The 14,650-nt window shown below is 45.8% G+C and overlaps 1 protein-coding gene across 1 annotated transcript; it reads right to left on the bottom strand.

Moving 5' to 3' along the window:
• Positions 1 to 61: 61 nt before the first annotated feature.
• On the bottom strand, positions 62 to 4,673 carry PDE6H (phosphodiesterase 6H; the record flags this gene model as incomplete). Its single annotated transcript, XM_082281057.1, has 4 exons — positions 4,575 to 4,673; positions 1,318 to 1,504; positions 1,012 to 1,052; positions 62 to 138 (listed from the first exon to the last, which is right to left on the bottom strand). The coding sequence occupies exons 2-4, from the start codon at positions 1,455 to 1,457 to the stop codon at positions 62 to 64; spliced, it is 258 nt and encodes an 85-aa protein (XP_082137183.1). The 5' UTR covers positions 1,458 to 1,504; positions 4,575 to 4,673.
• Positions 4,674 to 14,650: the final 9,977 nt, after the last annotated feature.

The raw sequence follows: 14,650 nt of genomic DNA, 5'->3' as shown, positions 1-14,650 counted from the left end.
TGGTGAAGACATGCTGGGATTTGTGGAGTCACCAGGTGACACCAGAAGAGATGCTGACACCTTAGATGATCCCAAACTGGGCCAGCTCGTGCAGCTCCAGATGGCTGAAAGCTTCCCATGGGCAAATCACGGTGATATCTGCAAAAGAGAGAAAATGACAAATGGGTTCTTGCCAATGCACTCCTTGGATTTATTTTTTATTAATGGAAAGGCTGATTTACTCAGGAGCCATTAACAAGAATGAGACTCCATTTGAAGGTTAAATGGGCAGATGAGCATACAAATCTGGTACTACCTGTCAGACCAAACCATATCAGTGTACTTTCTCTCAGTGAGAAAAAGCAAGCCAGCATTTCCTAGTCTCTTCAGTGACTATGTAAACTGGTGTAAAAATTAATTCCAGGTATATGGTTTCTCCTGTTCTCATAAATTACCTGTAGCCAAACTGTGATCTCCTTGAAGACATGTGGAGTTTTAAATCAGATGCTGAATAATTTGGGCTACAATATTCAGGATCTGTGACTCTCTCATTATCAATACTTCAAAGTTCTGACTGGCTACAGCTCATCCAATGCATGTTTCTCATTCCCGGATGGGTACATGAAATGCTTAAAATTAGGATTCTGATGACAACACAAATACTTAACCATCTGGGATTTAGTTTCTGTGATTTTTTGGTATTAATAGCTTAGCATTTAGCATTTCTTTGAGAACCTCATGCTGCTGAAATTCTTAGCCAGAGTATTAGCAGAAAACAAACAAGCACTTCTGCAGCCCAATGTAAGTAGTCTGAAGCTGAAGCATACATAAATGGCCTTTCCTTCTTGTAGTGAATGTAAGCATAAGCATGAACGTGGCAGCTTGGGGAGGTAGAACGAGTCTTCTCTGGTGACCCTGAGAGCTGCAGACAGGCCAGGGAAACAAAGACCACCCCAAAATCCTTTCCCATTATGAAGTTTGTCTGCACTAGTGCTAAAGCAGGGCATGACAACAACATCCTTCAGAGTTTACCTGTGCCCAGCCCCTCCATGCCTGGGATGTCATCTCCAAACCTAGGAGAGAAAAGAGCAGGTAAGGAGTGTGTTTGGGGCAGCAGCAAGGAAAGGGGAGGTGTCCTAAACGCCCAGCCAAGGAAGGAGAATTGTGGGTAGGGAGCAGAAGAGAAGCAGCTCCAGGTTGGAGAGCTGATTGCGACCCAGGGGCAGGGGAAAGCCTTCTGGCTCCTTGCCCAAGGGAAGATGGTATCACAGAAGCACAATGGAGCAGTGGGGAGCTACTCAACTAGCATGGTTCCTTTTCTTTCCAAAATTCCCTTACCCTCTTACTCCTTTTTTGGGGGGCTTGCTCTTGAACTGCCTTGTCTGTCTCTGCTTGAACTTGGGAGGCCCCTTGCGTGGTGTGCTGGGACCAGTTGGAGCATCTCCGGTGTTGAGGGTGGCGGCTGGGGTCTCACTCATTGCTGGGCTGTGAGCGGCCGGCACGCGCCTCTCTCAGATCCCTCTGTCTGCAAGATAACAGCACGGACTGACACAACACTCTGCTTATCTTTTCTAGGTATCAGTAGTCAGTTGACAGAATTATGGAAAATACAATTGTGGCAGGATTAAAGATAATGCTATTAAAGATAAAGAAAGATTGCAATGCATAGAAATTAAGCAGGGTAGCACTGCCTTTCATCTGGCATGCTAGAATTAAGATGCCAAACAAAGGACACTCGAACTAAGGCCAAAAAGACATTTAACCCCATGGTGCAATGACTGCAGAGTCATGGAGACTAACACCTTTTGTCTCAAACACAGTTGCACTCTTGGAGACGGGTTGCTGCAGAAGCTTGCCCCACAATTTAGGTAAAATAGGAACTTTAATTACAATGTTGGGGTTTTTTTTTCTAGCTAGCCCTGGAATAGCATTGCTGAGGTTTTTGCTTCCTGGTTCAGGACCTGATTGCTGCAGGAGCCACGAAGACACATGTATCGCTTAGAGAAATAGCCCATCCTTGGGAATCATCTGTTCTCATACTTGTGCCTAAGCATTACCTTTTGAACACTGATGGACATGGGATGCTGAGCTAGATGTGCCCTCTGTCTGGGTGGAGCTGCAATTAGGGCTCCACATTTGTCAATATCAAACTTCCAGGAAATAGTACAAGATCGTTGAAAGATTATACAGAAGGCTAAGGCAAAGCACTGGGGACTGTCTTTTAGTTAGAAGTTAATTCTGCAAATTTCTCAGGATTTAGAAGAGTAAAGCCTGTAACTTTCCCTGGGATGTGCCCATTTTGGTATTTTTGAGCATTGTATTACATGTGCTGACCCCTTTTCATCACACTGTACATGAGCCAAACTCCATTTCACAGGGGCTAAATAGTTATCAGAGAGCAATTTCTGTTTGGGAGACCTCTGTCTTAGAGGGCAGAACTGCTGCAGTCTGAGCCTTTTGCTTCTTTCCCAGAGAGGACAGCAGTAACTCTCACCAGTGCCCAAAGGGAAGCTTCCAGTCCTTCGTCAAATTTTGTGCTAATTAGTACGCTAGAATGGTCTGAACAAGTGCATTTATGGATAAAAATAAATGCAACTTTTTTCCTTCTTCCTTGAAGTCACGTTCTTCCCCATGACTGTTACACATCTCCTATCTCCAGGTGTTCATCCCTGTGCATCCAGGCTGATGTAATCGCTGATGGAATTAACTTCAGGATTTGGTTCTAAAGACTAATCTCATTAGGTCACATAGTACTCTGGCTTAATCCCCAACATCACCGTGACACTCCGGATTTTTAATCTCAGAACTATAAATGTCATCAAAGATTTTTTTTTCCTAAGTCTAAAGAGAGTTCATGTCTTTGTCCTGAAATAGCCAGAGTGCTGGAAAGCAAATCCTGAGATACAAGGAGAAAGATCATCCAAGCAATCTTCCTGTGTCACTTGCACATCAATGCAAGGTTAAAAGCCATATTTCTGTATCTGTGGCAGTCTGGAAATACTTCACCCAGGACACCTTTCCATCTGTGGTGGCAGTAGGATGGTTCCAAATGATAGTACCTAGAGGCAGGCTAGCTCTTCTGTCGCTTGTGGTCAGGCTTCTGTCTCAGCTGTGATATCCCAAGCAGGAGACTGGACAGGTTCCAGCAGCCCCAAATGGAGCAGCAGATGGTTGTGTCTGAAGCTGAAGTATGCACAGATGCTATTCCCCCGCGTGTAACACAACGCTTCCTAAGCACACACTGTGCCCACAAACACAGGGATCAGCTCAAACCGTGGAAGTTACTTATTTGGCTGCCATCTCTGCAGTGCCTGAACAGTTGCCCAGTATTTACAGCTTTTTCTTTTTCCTCACAGCATGGTGGCAGGACAGGCAAACACTGCCACCTTCTTCTTTTACAGAATGAGAATGGAAGTGCAGTGATAGGTATGACCTGGACTGCACTGCTGGGAGGAGAGATGAAATCTTTTGACTCACAGATTTTTAGGGCCAAACTGAGAGATGAAGGCATTTTGCCTCCAAAACAAAGACAGAATTTGGTGCCTCTCTGTTACTCAGGATGGGAGGAATTCAGATGATACTGCCCTACAACAAAATGCTTCGCATCAGAAAGCTGCTCTGTAACGTCTGCTAATGCGCCAAAGTCTATTATTATGCCTCTGTCTCAGGTGCAATTCTCATCACCGTGTTGTCTGTCCCAGTGCTAGACCCCGCTCCTGAACTAAAAGGGACACCCATCCACTTTTAAGCACCATGTTAATCTGACACCTAAATTACTGGGCACACCTCTCAAGGGCTACTCCCAAAAGTACAACAGAAAAAACAAACCGGCTAACAGATTTCCATCCCTTAGGACTGACATCCAAAACTTGACAGCTGCATTTGAGCTCCATCTCCAACTGAATTCCTGCTTCAATAACCTCTGCTGTGTACTGGCATGTCACCTTAACCACCAATACGTCTTTGAGGGTCAAAACTTCTTAGATCCTTGAGTCCACACTTTGTCCCTGACCTTCACTCAATAGAGGAATAGCTAACAGAAAGATTGAGCCCTTGAAGTTTCTTTTTGCCCCAATCTGAAGTAGTTGTAGTTGTATCCATCTACCAGGTATTCAATAACACAGGATTTGGTAGGAAAAAGGATCTGCCCAAATCACACTTCATCCTCTCTCACCTGCATGAATTGAACAAAGAGCACTCAATGAAACTTTTAGTTACGGACATTTCTAACATTAGGGACAATTCTAACTTTTTCCTTACTAACCTCCCTCTATTATCTCCATGCTTCACAAAAAAAAAATGACCGAGGATGGAAAGTAACCTTAATGCCACGTAACAACTTCCATCTTGCAGCAGGAATCAAGCTGCCCTCCCACCACGGAACTGGTGAGACTCAATTGCCATCATTAGAGTCAAAAAATTCTCCATTCATGCCAGCGTGGGCCCTGCCCCACAGGACGGAACCTGCCCCAGTTCCCACACCTCGGGAACAAACTGCCCCTACACACAGCCAGACAAACACCTCAGGATCACAGATATGGAAAAAATGCCAATAGCAGCTCTTCCCGTGGGAATTTCACAGCCTTCTGTCTTACCGTACTTGGTTACTTGGATAGTCCTTGGTACCAGATCAAACAGGTGGCTTGACAAATGTTTGAGTCTCCTCTAGATCTTTGCAAGTGCTATGCTGCCTCTTCCCAGTGTTTCCTGGTCTGCCAGAGCTCTTTTGCTTCTGCCAGCACCAGCATGCAGCTCCTGGGCAAGAGCTGATGGCTGCGCATGTAAAGATTGTTGAGGCATAAGATCCTCTGCCATGCACTTCCTCTGCCCCCTCCTCTGATGAGGTGTTACCTAATTGCCCCTGACAGCACTTCTGCTGTCAAGGGCTTAATCCTCTAGGTAAGAGCTTTGCTTGCATCTGAATGCTAATTATACCTAATACTCATTAATGGGCTTATCTCTGTTTCGTCAGAAATCCCACCTCTGGGTTGTTGGCCAGGTTAATCATCCTTCTTTTAGTTTTATTTAAATTCAAAGGGGCTTGAATACTACTGACAAGTGCTGACTCTTTAATCTGCCCCATCCTTAATCTCTGACTCTCTGTGGAAAATGTCCCTGGCAGATAATGTAGATACCTCCCTTGATCTTCTTCAGACAGTTTTGGTGTAGGGACTTGTCTTCCTCATCCAAAACTTTTAAAAATACAGATTCTTCTGTGTGCATTTGTCCTGTGCTGCCTCAGGGTGTCAGACACAAAACCTCCATAAGCCGTGGCCCTCCATGCAGATACTCTTCCGTGAGTAGAGAGAAACCAGGGGGAAATATCCTTTTCACATTCTTTTTATGGGTTTCTTGCATGCTCAGATCTTGGCCTCAGGAAAGCCACTAACATCATCCTTTCAGGCTTTCGTCAGGGAGTATTGAATCCAGTGCCTTTGAGGAGTCTCATAGCTCCAGTCTCAATTGCTTGAGGTGGCTAATCATAGTGGTGGGAAAAAGTCCATGCAGGTTCAGCCCTTTCTGCTCCTGTGTCTTACAAAGGATTTCAAATCCTTCATTCTAGCAGCAGTTTTAAGACCAAGAACAGGTGAAAGAGGATGCACTCTAAAAGACAGAAACTCATTTCCAGTAGAACTATATTCCCAAATGGGGATCACTGGAAAGACCCCAGTTGAAAGAAGGGATTCAGTGACAGCAGAGGTACAGCATCACATTATAAACTCCTCATTGAAGTGCCCTGCATGTGCGGCTGGGCACTGGGGCAGGAAACACCAGCTGCCTGTCCCAGCTGCTCCTAGGCAGTCCCCCGGGGCTGCTCACATGCAGGCTCAGCCAGCTGAGGACACAAGCCAAGGGGGTTCCAGGGAGCCCCAGCTGAGGGATGCCCAGCATGAGAAACCGAGCTCGTACAGCCAGGGAGCTTTGAGACAAACCACTGCTGCAGCACCTGTCCTAATGTTAGAGGAAACAGTGAGCAACCACACAAGAATCACAACTCCTTCCCCTAGATACTGGATCTGTTCATGCTCTCCAAGCACAAACATCCAAATTTTTCCTCCATGGAGTTTTATCTGGATGTTTCTCTCCCCTGGGTTTTGCACCCAGTTCCTTTTGCATCCCACTTCCCGCCCTTGCTATTACTTTGAGCTCCTGGGGAACACTTACAGTGCCAAGGGCTCCTCTTGCAAATCATTCAACTCCCGTCCTCCAGCCTGCGTAGAAAGAGTCTCGAGGTGTCCTTTGTCCTCCAGATATACCCTGCCACCAGGTGACATCAGGGCATCAATCGTGGGCGGGCATCTACACGGCAGGGGTGAAGTGGGGGGAGCACTGTGAGACCAGAGCTGTGCAGGCACAGCTCCAGTAAGGTCTGGAGGAGCAGCAGAGCCTCGTCACACTTCTGAGGGGTGATGTGGCCCTTTCTGCAAGAAGGGTGTGGCTTCTCTGGAGCTTCTGGGAGGACATCTCTGCAGAAGCAAAGAGAAATAAAGAAATAACCTGCCCTTCAAGTGATGCTGCTTCTTGGGAACACACATGTCTGCACATGTCAGGGAAGGGAGGATTCCCTATCCCTCTCCTGCACTGGCAAATGCCTGGAGGGGTTCCCAGTAAACTTCTCAGAGGTGCCACAGGGGAAAAGACACATCTTACAGAGCAATGCACGCAGTTAGACCAGTGTCAACAGAGCTGAGTCCACTCAAGGGAGTCACAGGGAATGCTGCTGAGATGCTGCTAGGGCTCTAGTGAAGCAGATGGGAAGGCAGGGGGAGAATGGGGAACCTTTGTGTTGCATGTGGGTGGCCAGCCAGTCACTCCTGAGAGCCCAGGTGTTGGGCTGAGGTAACAGCTAGGTCACATCTGGGTACCAGTAGCATTGCTACTGTGAGGAGCCCTTGGAGGTAGAGCTCAACCCATACTCCAACCCAACAAAACTCCGTGCGTGGTAATGCATACTATTTTATACCAAGTGCTTGGTATCTCCAATATGTTGTAATAGCCTGTTGTAACTGCCTGGAAGATCAGTGTCAGAGATGTGGAAAGAGTTGGTGGAGTCTCAGGATGAAAAGAGAAGGTCTAGAGTCCTGCTAAAATGGGCTAGAAGATCATCCTCATCCTCGGCTGCAGCAGTGCCTCAGTGTAGTGGTTTGGTTCAAAATATCCATTACTTACTTATAAATCATCCCTAGGCCTATTTGCCTATCCACAACTTGCTCCGATCTTGTCCCTGATAGAAACCTAGACTATGCTGAACCATGACACTCAGTCATGGCCTGTAACTGTCTGGCTTGAGGTACAACCACAAGGTTAACAAACCTCAGGGGCTCTTGGCTCTGGTGAAGCACCTTGCACTCACCCTTGTTGAGCTCCCACCTCACAACACGAGATAAGGGCTGGCAGGACTGAAAACAATCCTGGAGAATGAGAGCAACAGGAGCATGAGAGCAGCAGAGGGGCAGAAGGACACCAAAGTGTGGGTTGTTTATGATGGATGGGATTTGTCTTTGGGTGAGGTTGGAGGAGGGGATTTTGGAGCAGCCATGCCAGCCAGCCATGTGTGGCCAAGAAGGGACAGTCTCTCACTGATGTGACAGACCCTGGCAGTGAACACGAGTCCAGCACTGTGCTGTTGCTGAGCAAGAGTCCCATAGCTGAGGCCTCTGACCTTTCAGATGGCTGAAGTTAGACAAGATAAATCCTTCAGTGAGACTCTTAGCTTACATTAAAAAAATCAGTAAGGTCCTAGCCCTTGAGTGGGCACTGAGAAGCCAGGAAGTAAATACCAGATGTAGCTGAGGGGCTTTTAATCTAGCAGAGAAGGAGCAAGCACACTTACATTCCCACACATTTAAGACAATCACACAGCTTTCAGAGGCTTGTGCAGTAATTTTTGGGCACAGGAAAGAGGACGGGGGCAGCATAGTGTTGGCATCCTCTCTTCCCTGTGGTAACTAGAGCACGTATACAAATGCGTGGAGATTGATTGCACTCATCCTCTTCTGACAGCAGAAGTGATTACTGTGGGCAGGGACCTGCTTGTGTGGATATAAAGAGGTGCAGCCTGCTGGCAGCAGACTCACTCCCATCCCTGCTGCTCATTCCCATGCCTCCATCTGCTGCAGACAGGTTTCCAGGGGCTCCCCCTCCCCTTCTGCCTCCTCTTATGTAGGTAAAGTTGCTGGGGAAATCAGCTCTACAGCCCTCTACTCCTTCCTGAAGCTTAAAAATTTACATATATTCAGGCCGTTTGTTTTCAAAATACTCCCTTTGTTTTCCTGTTTTCCCAATGAAACTTGTCTCGTTTCTCTTTAACAAAAGTGGACTGTGGGAAAAAATTTCCATGGTGTCACACAAAGATATTTTTTTACCACTGACAACACATGACAGAAACTCCCTAAAGGGCCCCACTTCTCATGTTCTTTCTTATCTCCCAGGATTATCAGTCCTCCCTCTCCATCCATCCTCTCTCTCTCCCTTCCCCTCATGAAGTGGGTGGCATTTGCTTTTCAGAGTTGTAGGCGCACAGCTTCTTTTCAGAGCAAGAGGCTTTATGCTCATGCCTGGCTGCCACACCACATGGATGACAAGTCCTGCCCAGGGACTGAGTACCCAGTCCCTGTCCCTCCCTGCACAGGCTTTTCCCCCCCTGGTCCCAGGAAAGCCACTGACAACTTTTTTGGCCACAACAGTTGCGATTCGATCCAGACCAAAGCTGCACCAGAAACCATGGTGTCCAAGTGGTAGCAGGAGTTCAGTCCTCATGGCCTCAAAGGAAAACTCATGAGCTTCATCACCTCTGGCCAGATTATACTCTATTCCAAGGAATCACTTAAAAAGCATCTCCAAGGTTTCTGACCCTATTTATGAGCTGGTGTAGCCATGGAAACAGTAGTTATGCCAGAAATAGCAGATCACTTGAATGACAAAGAAAACACAAGTTTACAAGACAGTGATTTTTCCACAGGCTGACTGAGCTCATGGGACTGTGGGAGGAAATCCCAGCTGAGACACAGACTCAGGGATGCAGCTGATAAGGGCTGTGGTTGGTGTGGGCCACAATACCTTTTGAAAATTATCTCTACAAGCTTGTGCCACATCCTTGGGAGATTTTGTGCCTTATTGATAGAGATTTATCACTTGCCACAAAGATACACCTAACTGGAAGTGAGCAGAGAATCAACCATGCAGTAAAATGTTGGTTTCACTCCCAAAGATAAGCGGCCTACTAACTGAGTCTGAATCCCTGGTGAGAGAACCATGGTAGGATCTGGATTTAGAATGGGATTGTCAATTGGTCTCATAGAAGATCAGTGAGGTTGTCATGTCAACAGAATTTTGGTGAGAAACTCAATGTAGTAAGTTGCCTGTAAAAGAAGACTCACATGCTGTAATCCTCCTCCTGCAATGCCTCATGTCATTTGTCCTAGTGTAGAAAAGAGAAACAGATACAGGGGATTGGGCTTTGCCTGGCAGAGATATTTGGTTGTTCGAATACATGAAAATCAGTCCATCAAAAATGCACAGAAGAAAGCACGCTCATGGAGAGTTTTATCATTTTTCATCCAGGAAATCATGCACAGTTATTTTGGTGTCAGGATTAAGCGTCTATAACAGCCTGCAATAAACGGGGTGTGCTGACTTTGGGAATCTGTGCCTGCTGCTGGATACAAAAGCTGTGTTCAGTGCCTCTAAGCTCAGCTCGCAGAAGAGCCTGATCTTGATACTCATTTCCACTTATGCCCTGGAGGCTTCTCTGGCAACAGGGCAGAGATGAAAGAGGATGAGGCCTGTTTTTCCACTACCTGGGCTCTAGAGGGAGATTTCCATGACCGACCTGAAGAAAAGGGTCCTTTGAGGAAATATAAATCAAGTCATAAGGTTCTGCTGAACTATCAGCAATGGCCCTGTCTGTGCTACAAACTAGGCATTGGGAACATGACTAAGTCCTCAAGCCAAATGGCCACTGCCAAGGCTTCTTCAAGAAAAATGAAGTCCCTGCTTTTCTCATTCAGTCAAGGGCGCTCTACTTGTGCATGTAAGAACATCATTACAGGCCCCAGGCATTCAGGCACAAATGCTTTAGGACATTCTGGGGCTTTTTATAGCAGGTGATACAAAACCATGTAGTCTGTCCTACACTTCATTAGTTACCAGAGAGTTATGTTTTCTTCTGAGTAGAAAGTCTGGCCTTTCTTGGAACATATAACTGAGTCTTAGCATCTCACACTCACAAGGCTGCTATGTTAGCATGATTTTAGTAACTTACAGAAACTTTTCCCTGATTGGCATAAATAAAAGCAAAACCAAAAGGAATCCTCTCCCCTCTCTCTTTTTTTTGATAACCCTTTTCACCATCAGATCTCAAAAGAGAGAACTAAATTTTTACCGTTCTTATTTGTAAATACAGAAGAGATGCTGGTGAGAAAGTTCACAGACTTGCAGATGAGACTCAGCCATGCAGGCATCTGCTGTGGAGACTGATGTTCTTGGCCATGCAGCACAAAAAGCTCAGTTGTTTCTAACTGCTCTGTGATTCACTGTTTAAGAGCATCCCCATGCTCATTGCAAAGCTGTCCCATGAGAAAGCAGTATCATTAATGAGCATTCTTTCTGGGCACTAACTTTGCTTGATGTCTGCATCCAGGCTGTTGGTAATGACACAGTAGCACTGAGCTTGTTAGATCATTTTAAAAAGCATCTTTTCTTTCTTGCTTTCACTCTGCCCGCAATTAAAATATCCACTTTTTAATTTATAAGATTATTTCTCTCCTGAATGACATTTACAGAACAAGCTCAACATTAATATATTGAACCAAAACTTAGCATTTTTCCCTTTTTTATCAAACCCAGGTAGTTAATCTGGTTATCTAGGTGACTGCTATAAATCAGAGCTTGTGGTTGCTCTTAAAAATGTACCTGAATCACACAGTTTCCACAGTATTGTCTCAAGGGTCTTATTCAGATTTTTCTTTTCTCATAATTGATTCCTTCTGTATGAACTACATGCCATGTACCTGTGAACAGTGATTAAATGACACACTAGCGCTCTCTAAAATGATCATGCACTGAACTAAACAGAGAAGTAATACTGCCTTGCTAAAAAAAAAAAAGAGTGTGTTTTTATTTAAATAGAAATCAGATAGTCCCAGAGTTTTATTCAGTTTAAAACAGTGAAGCAAATGATTCAGTGTCACTGGGCTAAGAAGAAGAAACTGTACACAAGTCAGCTCCAGATGTCTTCTTTCCTGACAGCTCCTTTTATCTTTTTTTTTTTTTTTTTTTGAATGATCGATTCTTTCTCCTTGGCAACCAGCAGCCCAAGAAAGGAAGGCTCTTCTAAACATTTTGGTAAAATGTTTCTTTCTTCTTCTTAGAGGGGGCACATACCTTCCCATGTCTTTCACACCATGCAACAGACATATTCTTCTTTCCTCCTCCTACCACATAAAAGCACCGCTGTGCAATCTCATTCAGATCAGCTCTTTGCCACCATTATTATGATTTTTTTCATGTAACAGTTGAGGCTTTCAGAAAGAAATGATTGCTTCTGGGGAGCATCTCACACTCTCCTTGGGAACATTTGACTAATGGGCAGAGGAGGCAGCTCTTCCTGCTCCATTATCTTGTCTCTTGGGTTGCTGCTCAGCTCCCAGACACATCGATGCTAAATGCTCTAGCTGCCATGTGATAGCAGATCCCTGGTGGAAATAACTGTGGAAGCAGAAAAGCCAGGGGATGAAAATCTGAATCAATTTTTTTTTAAATTTTATTTTCTCCTTTTATTGCTTAGGTGCACTGCTAGTGCTAAGTCCTCTGTTTTCCCCTCAGGATCTTGCACAAGTGTAGAGCTTAATGTTGTAATGTTTGTTTGTTTGTTTTTGTTTTTAATGGCCTTTCACTGTCAGATTCCAACCTTTTTTTTTTAATCTAGATCCTCTACACTCTTGTTTCCCACTGAAGGTACACACCTCTACAAAGTGCATTGAAGCTTCTTACTGGGAGGCTGCTAAGGATATTTCTGTGCCAAGAACCTGGAATTGCAGCTTGCTTTCTGGTCCAGTCAGGCATCATAAACACACCATAGACTAAGTGAATTGTTTAGTAATCATCATTGCATGTGGGGCATGCACATGTTGCACAAAGGATGTTCTGACAGTTTTGTATACATGAAGATTTATTTGTGGCACAATGACAGCTGTTGGCATACTTTGACTGTAATGCTGAAAATTATTTCTAGAAAGAAAAAGAAAATAAAGGAAAAGGAGAGAGAGAAAAAGGGGAATTTTTTCCACTGGCCAGATGTCAAGGGCAGTGATGGGGTCCCATAGGAGCATCCTCCTCTGAGGACTCTCTCCAGTGGTGCAGGTGATGACAGTGAAAATGACCAGTATGATGATTTCTTGCCTTGCTTTCCCTTAGCATGATATACTTTTCATCAAGACCCACTTAAACTCCTATGGGTTATTTCTGGGTGTGTTTCTATTAGATCTGAGAGGAGAACACTCATCATGTGCAAATGCTGCACATTCATTGCTTGTTCAGCTTCCGTGAATATATGACATTGGATAATATTTACCGAGAATTTAAATAGCCATTGGTGCTTTTGTTGAACACCACATTTGTTTTTCTCCTTTATACACTGAAGTCTACAATACAAGAGAAATAGAAGGAGTGGGAGGAACAGCAATTCTCACACCAGTTCTTCCACGAGAATCTACCATAATAACGCTGTGGGGGTTTACGGAGGCAGGGCTGTGAGAGCAAGAACATGTGAGCAGCACAAGTGCAATAAAGGAAAAACGTTGGCACAGAGAGGCTGCTAGTTACTGTCTCATGGGGTCAGAGGGAGGTTATATAGAGAGAGGCATGCAAGCAGCATGCCCTGAGCTACAGGCAAAGCACCAAGGTACATAAGGCACCTAAGAGCTAGTCAGAGGCTGGACACAACCTGACAAGAAGCCATAAATTCCAGTATAAAAGCAAGTTCCCTGTTGAGAGTAGTGTTTAGCACAGGAATGTCAGGGTGCAGCTGGCAAGGGAGATTTCCCAAGGTCAGCAGAGGAGGAGAGGATTCCACAGCTCTCCTAATTTAGTCCCAGCTTCAGCTCTGGCTGTTTCAGAGGAAAGTCACAACACAAGGAGGAGTGCTTGAATAAATACCTCCAACACCCTGCCTGGTGATCAGCTTAGAACTGGGATTTGATTACACTTGCTGAGATTTAACCTTACATAACCACCTGTTTTCTTAGAGGTCCTAAAATAATCAGTCCTCTTTTAAATCCAGCTCTGGTGGGCGACTTCTCCAGGACACCTTCACCTGCAGAACATTGACTTCTGCCACAGCACCTAGTGAGGGATGGAGAGCAAAAGCTGCTTTCCTGCATGCTAGGCTCTGGAGTGCAGGGGATGCAGAGAAGACACTCCTGCTTCCCAATGACAGGGACCATCTTCCCTTCACCAAGCCCTGTCTTCTCCCTCACCCTCCTCCCTCCCACTTAGCTCTCCCTCTCTCTCCTTCACAGCTGCTCTGTCCATCCTCAGCCTTTCTCAGGCTAGCCTCTGGAGGAAACTGGCTCTGTTTTGCCCCTATTCTCTCATCTGCAAAGAAATCCTTTTCCTTCCTCTGTCTTCCTGTTTTCCTTGCTCCCCCAGGGGATTTGAGTCATCCAGAAGTGACATGTGAAGTCTTTGCACACCTTCAGGCTTGTGATGGGGGTTATGGGATTAGCACTTTAACAAGCCTGAAAGCTGCTTAGACAAGTATTAAATCTCCAATCTCTCCATCTTTCAAAGAAATCACTTCTGGAGGAGTTGGAGAAATCGAGCCCACAGTTATGTTTTCAGGGATCAGCTCTTCATCCAGCTGACAGCCCTCAAGTCTGGTGGCTGGGTGGTTTGAAGGGATTCCCATGGGATTTGGGGTTGGGAAACCCAGTTAAACCCTCACCAGGGGCTCTGTGTTGGCACCTCAAAGTGCCTTCTGTCTCCATGCTGAATATTGGCTCCCTTTCCTGGCATTTTACCTAGCCCCCTTCCCTTCCCTTCCCTTCCCTTCCCTTCCCTTCCCTTCCCTTCCCTTCCCTTCCCTTCCCTTCCCTTCCCTTCCCTTCCCTTCCCTTCCCTTCCCTTCCCTTCCCTTCCCTTCCCTTCCCTTCCCTTCCCTTCCCTTCCCTTCCCTTCCCTTCCCTTCCCTTCCCTTCCCTTCCCTTCCCTTCCCTTCCCTTCCCTTCCCTTCCCTTCCCTTCCCTTCCCTTCCCTTCCCTTCCCTTCCCTTCCCTTCCCTTCCCTCCCCTCTGCAGCACTTTAGGACAGGTGAGTAGCACCAAGTAAGAAGAAAACAGGCACCACTTCTCCTAGGCACAACAGGATCCACCGTAGGATGCTGATTTTTAAAGCCAATCCTGGGGCAACTTGTGCCTGTGTTTTATTCATACAAGATGAACTCATGCTTCATTGGCTGTATCATCCTGTTTATCCCACTTAACTGAGTCAGAGAAGGCAGTGCTGGGATTATCAAAGAGTTAGGTGGCACCTCGTGGTGCAGTGAATGCTCCCTGACATGGCAGGGACGGGTCTCATGTCTAATCTCCCTGATCTGTCACCTTCCCCAGCTCCCATCTCCTTGTGACTGCCTCAGGACCAGATTACCTCCTCCCATCTCTGCAGGAAAGAG

This window comes from Coloeus monedula, assembly GCF_965178545.1.
Source record: "Coloeus monedula genome assembly, chromosome: 4".
NCBI lineage: Eukaryota > Metazoa > Chordata > Aves > Passeriformes > Corvidae > Coloeus > Coloeus monedula.
Note: the sequence above shows the minus strand (reverse complement) of the source record. Positions and strands in the feature narration are given on the sequence as shown.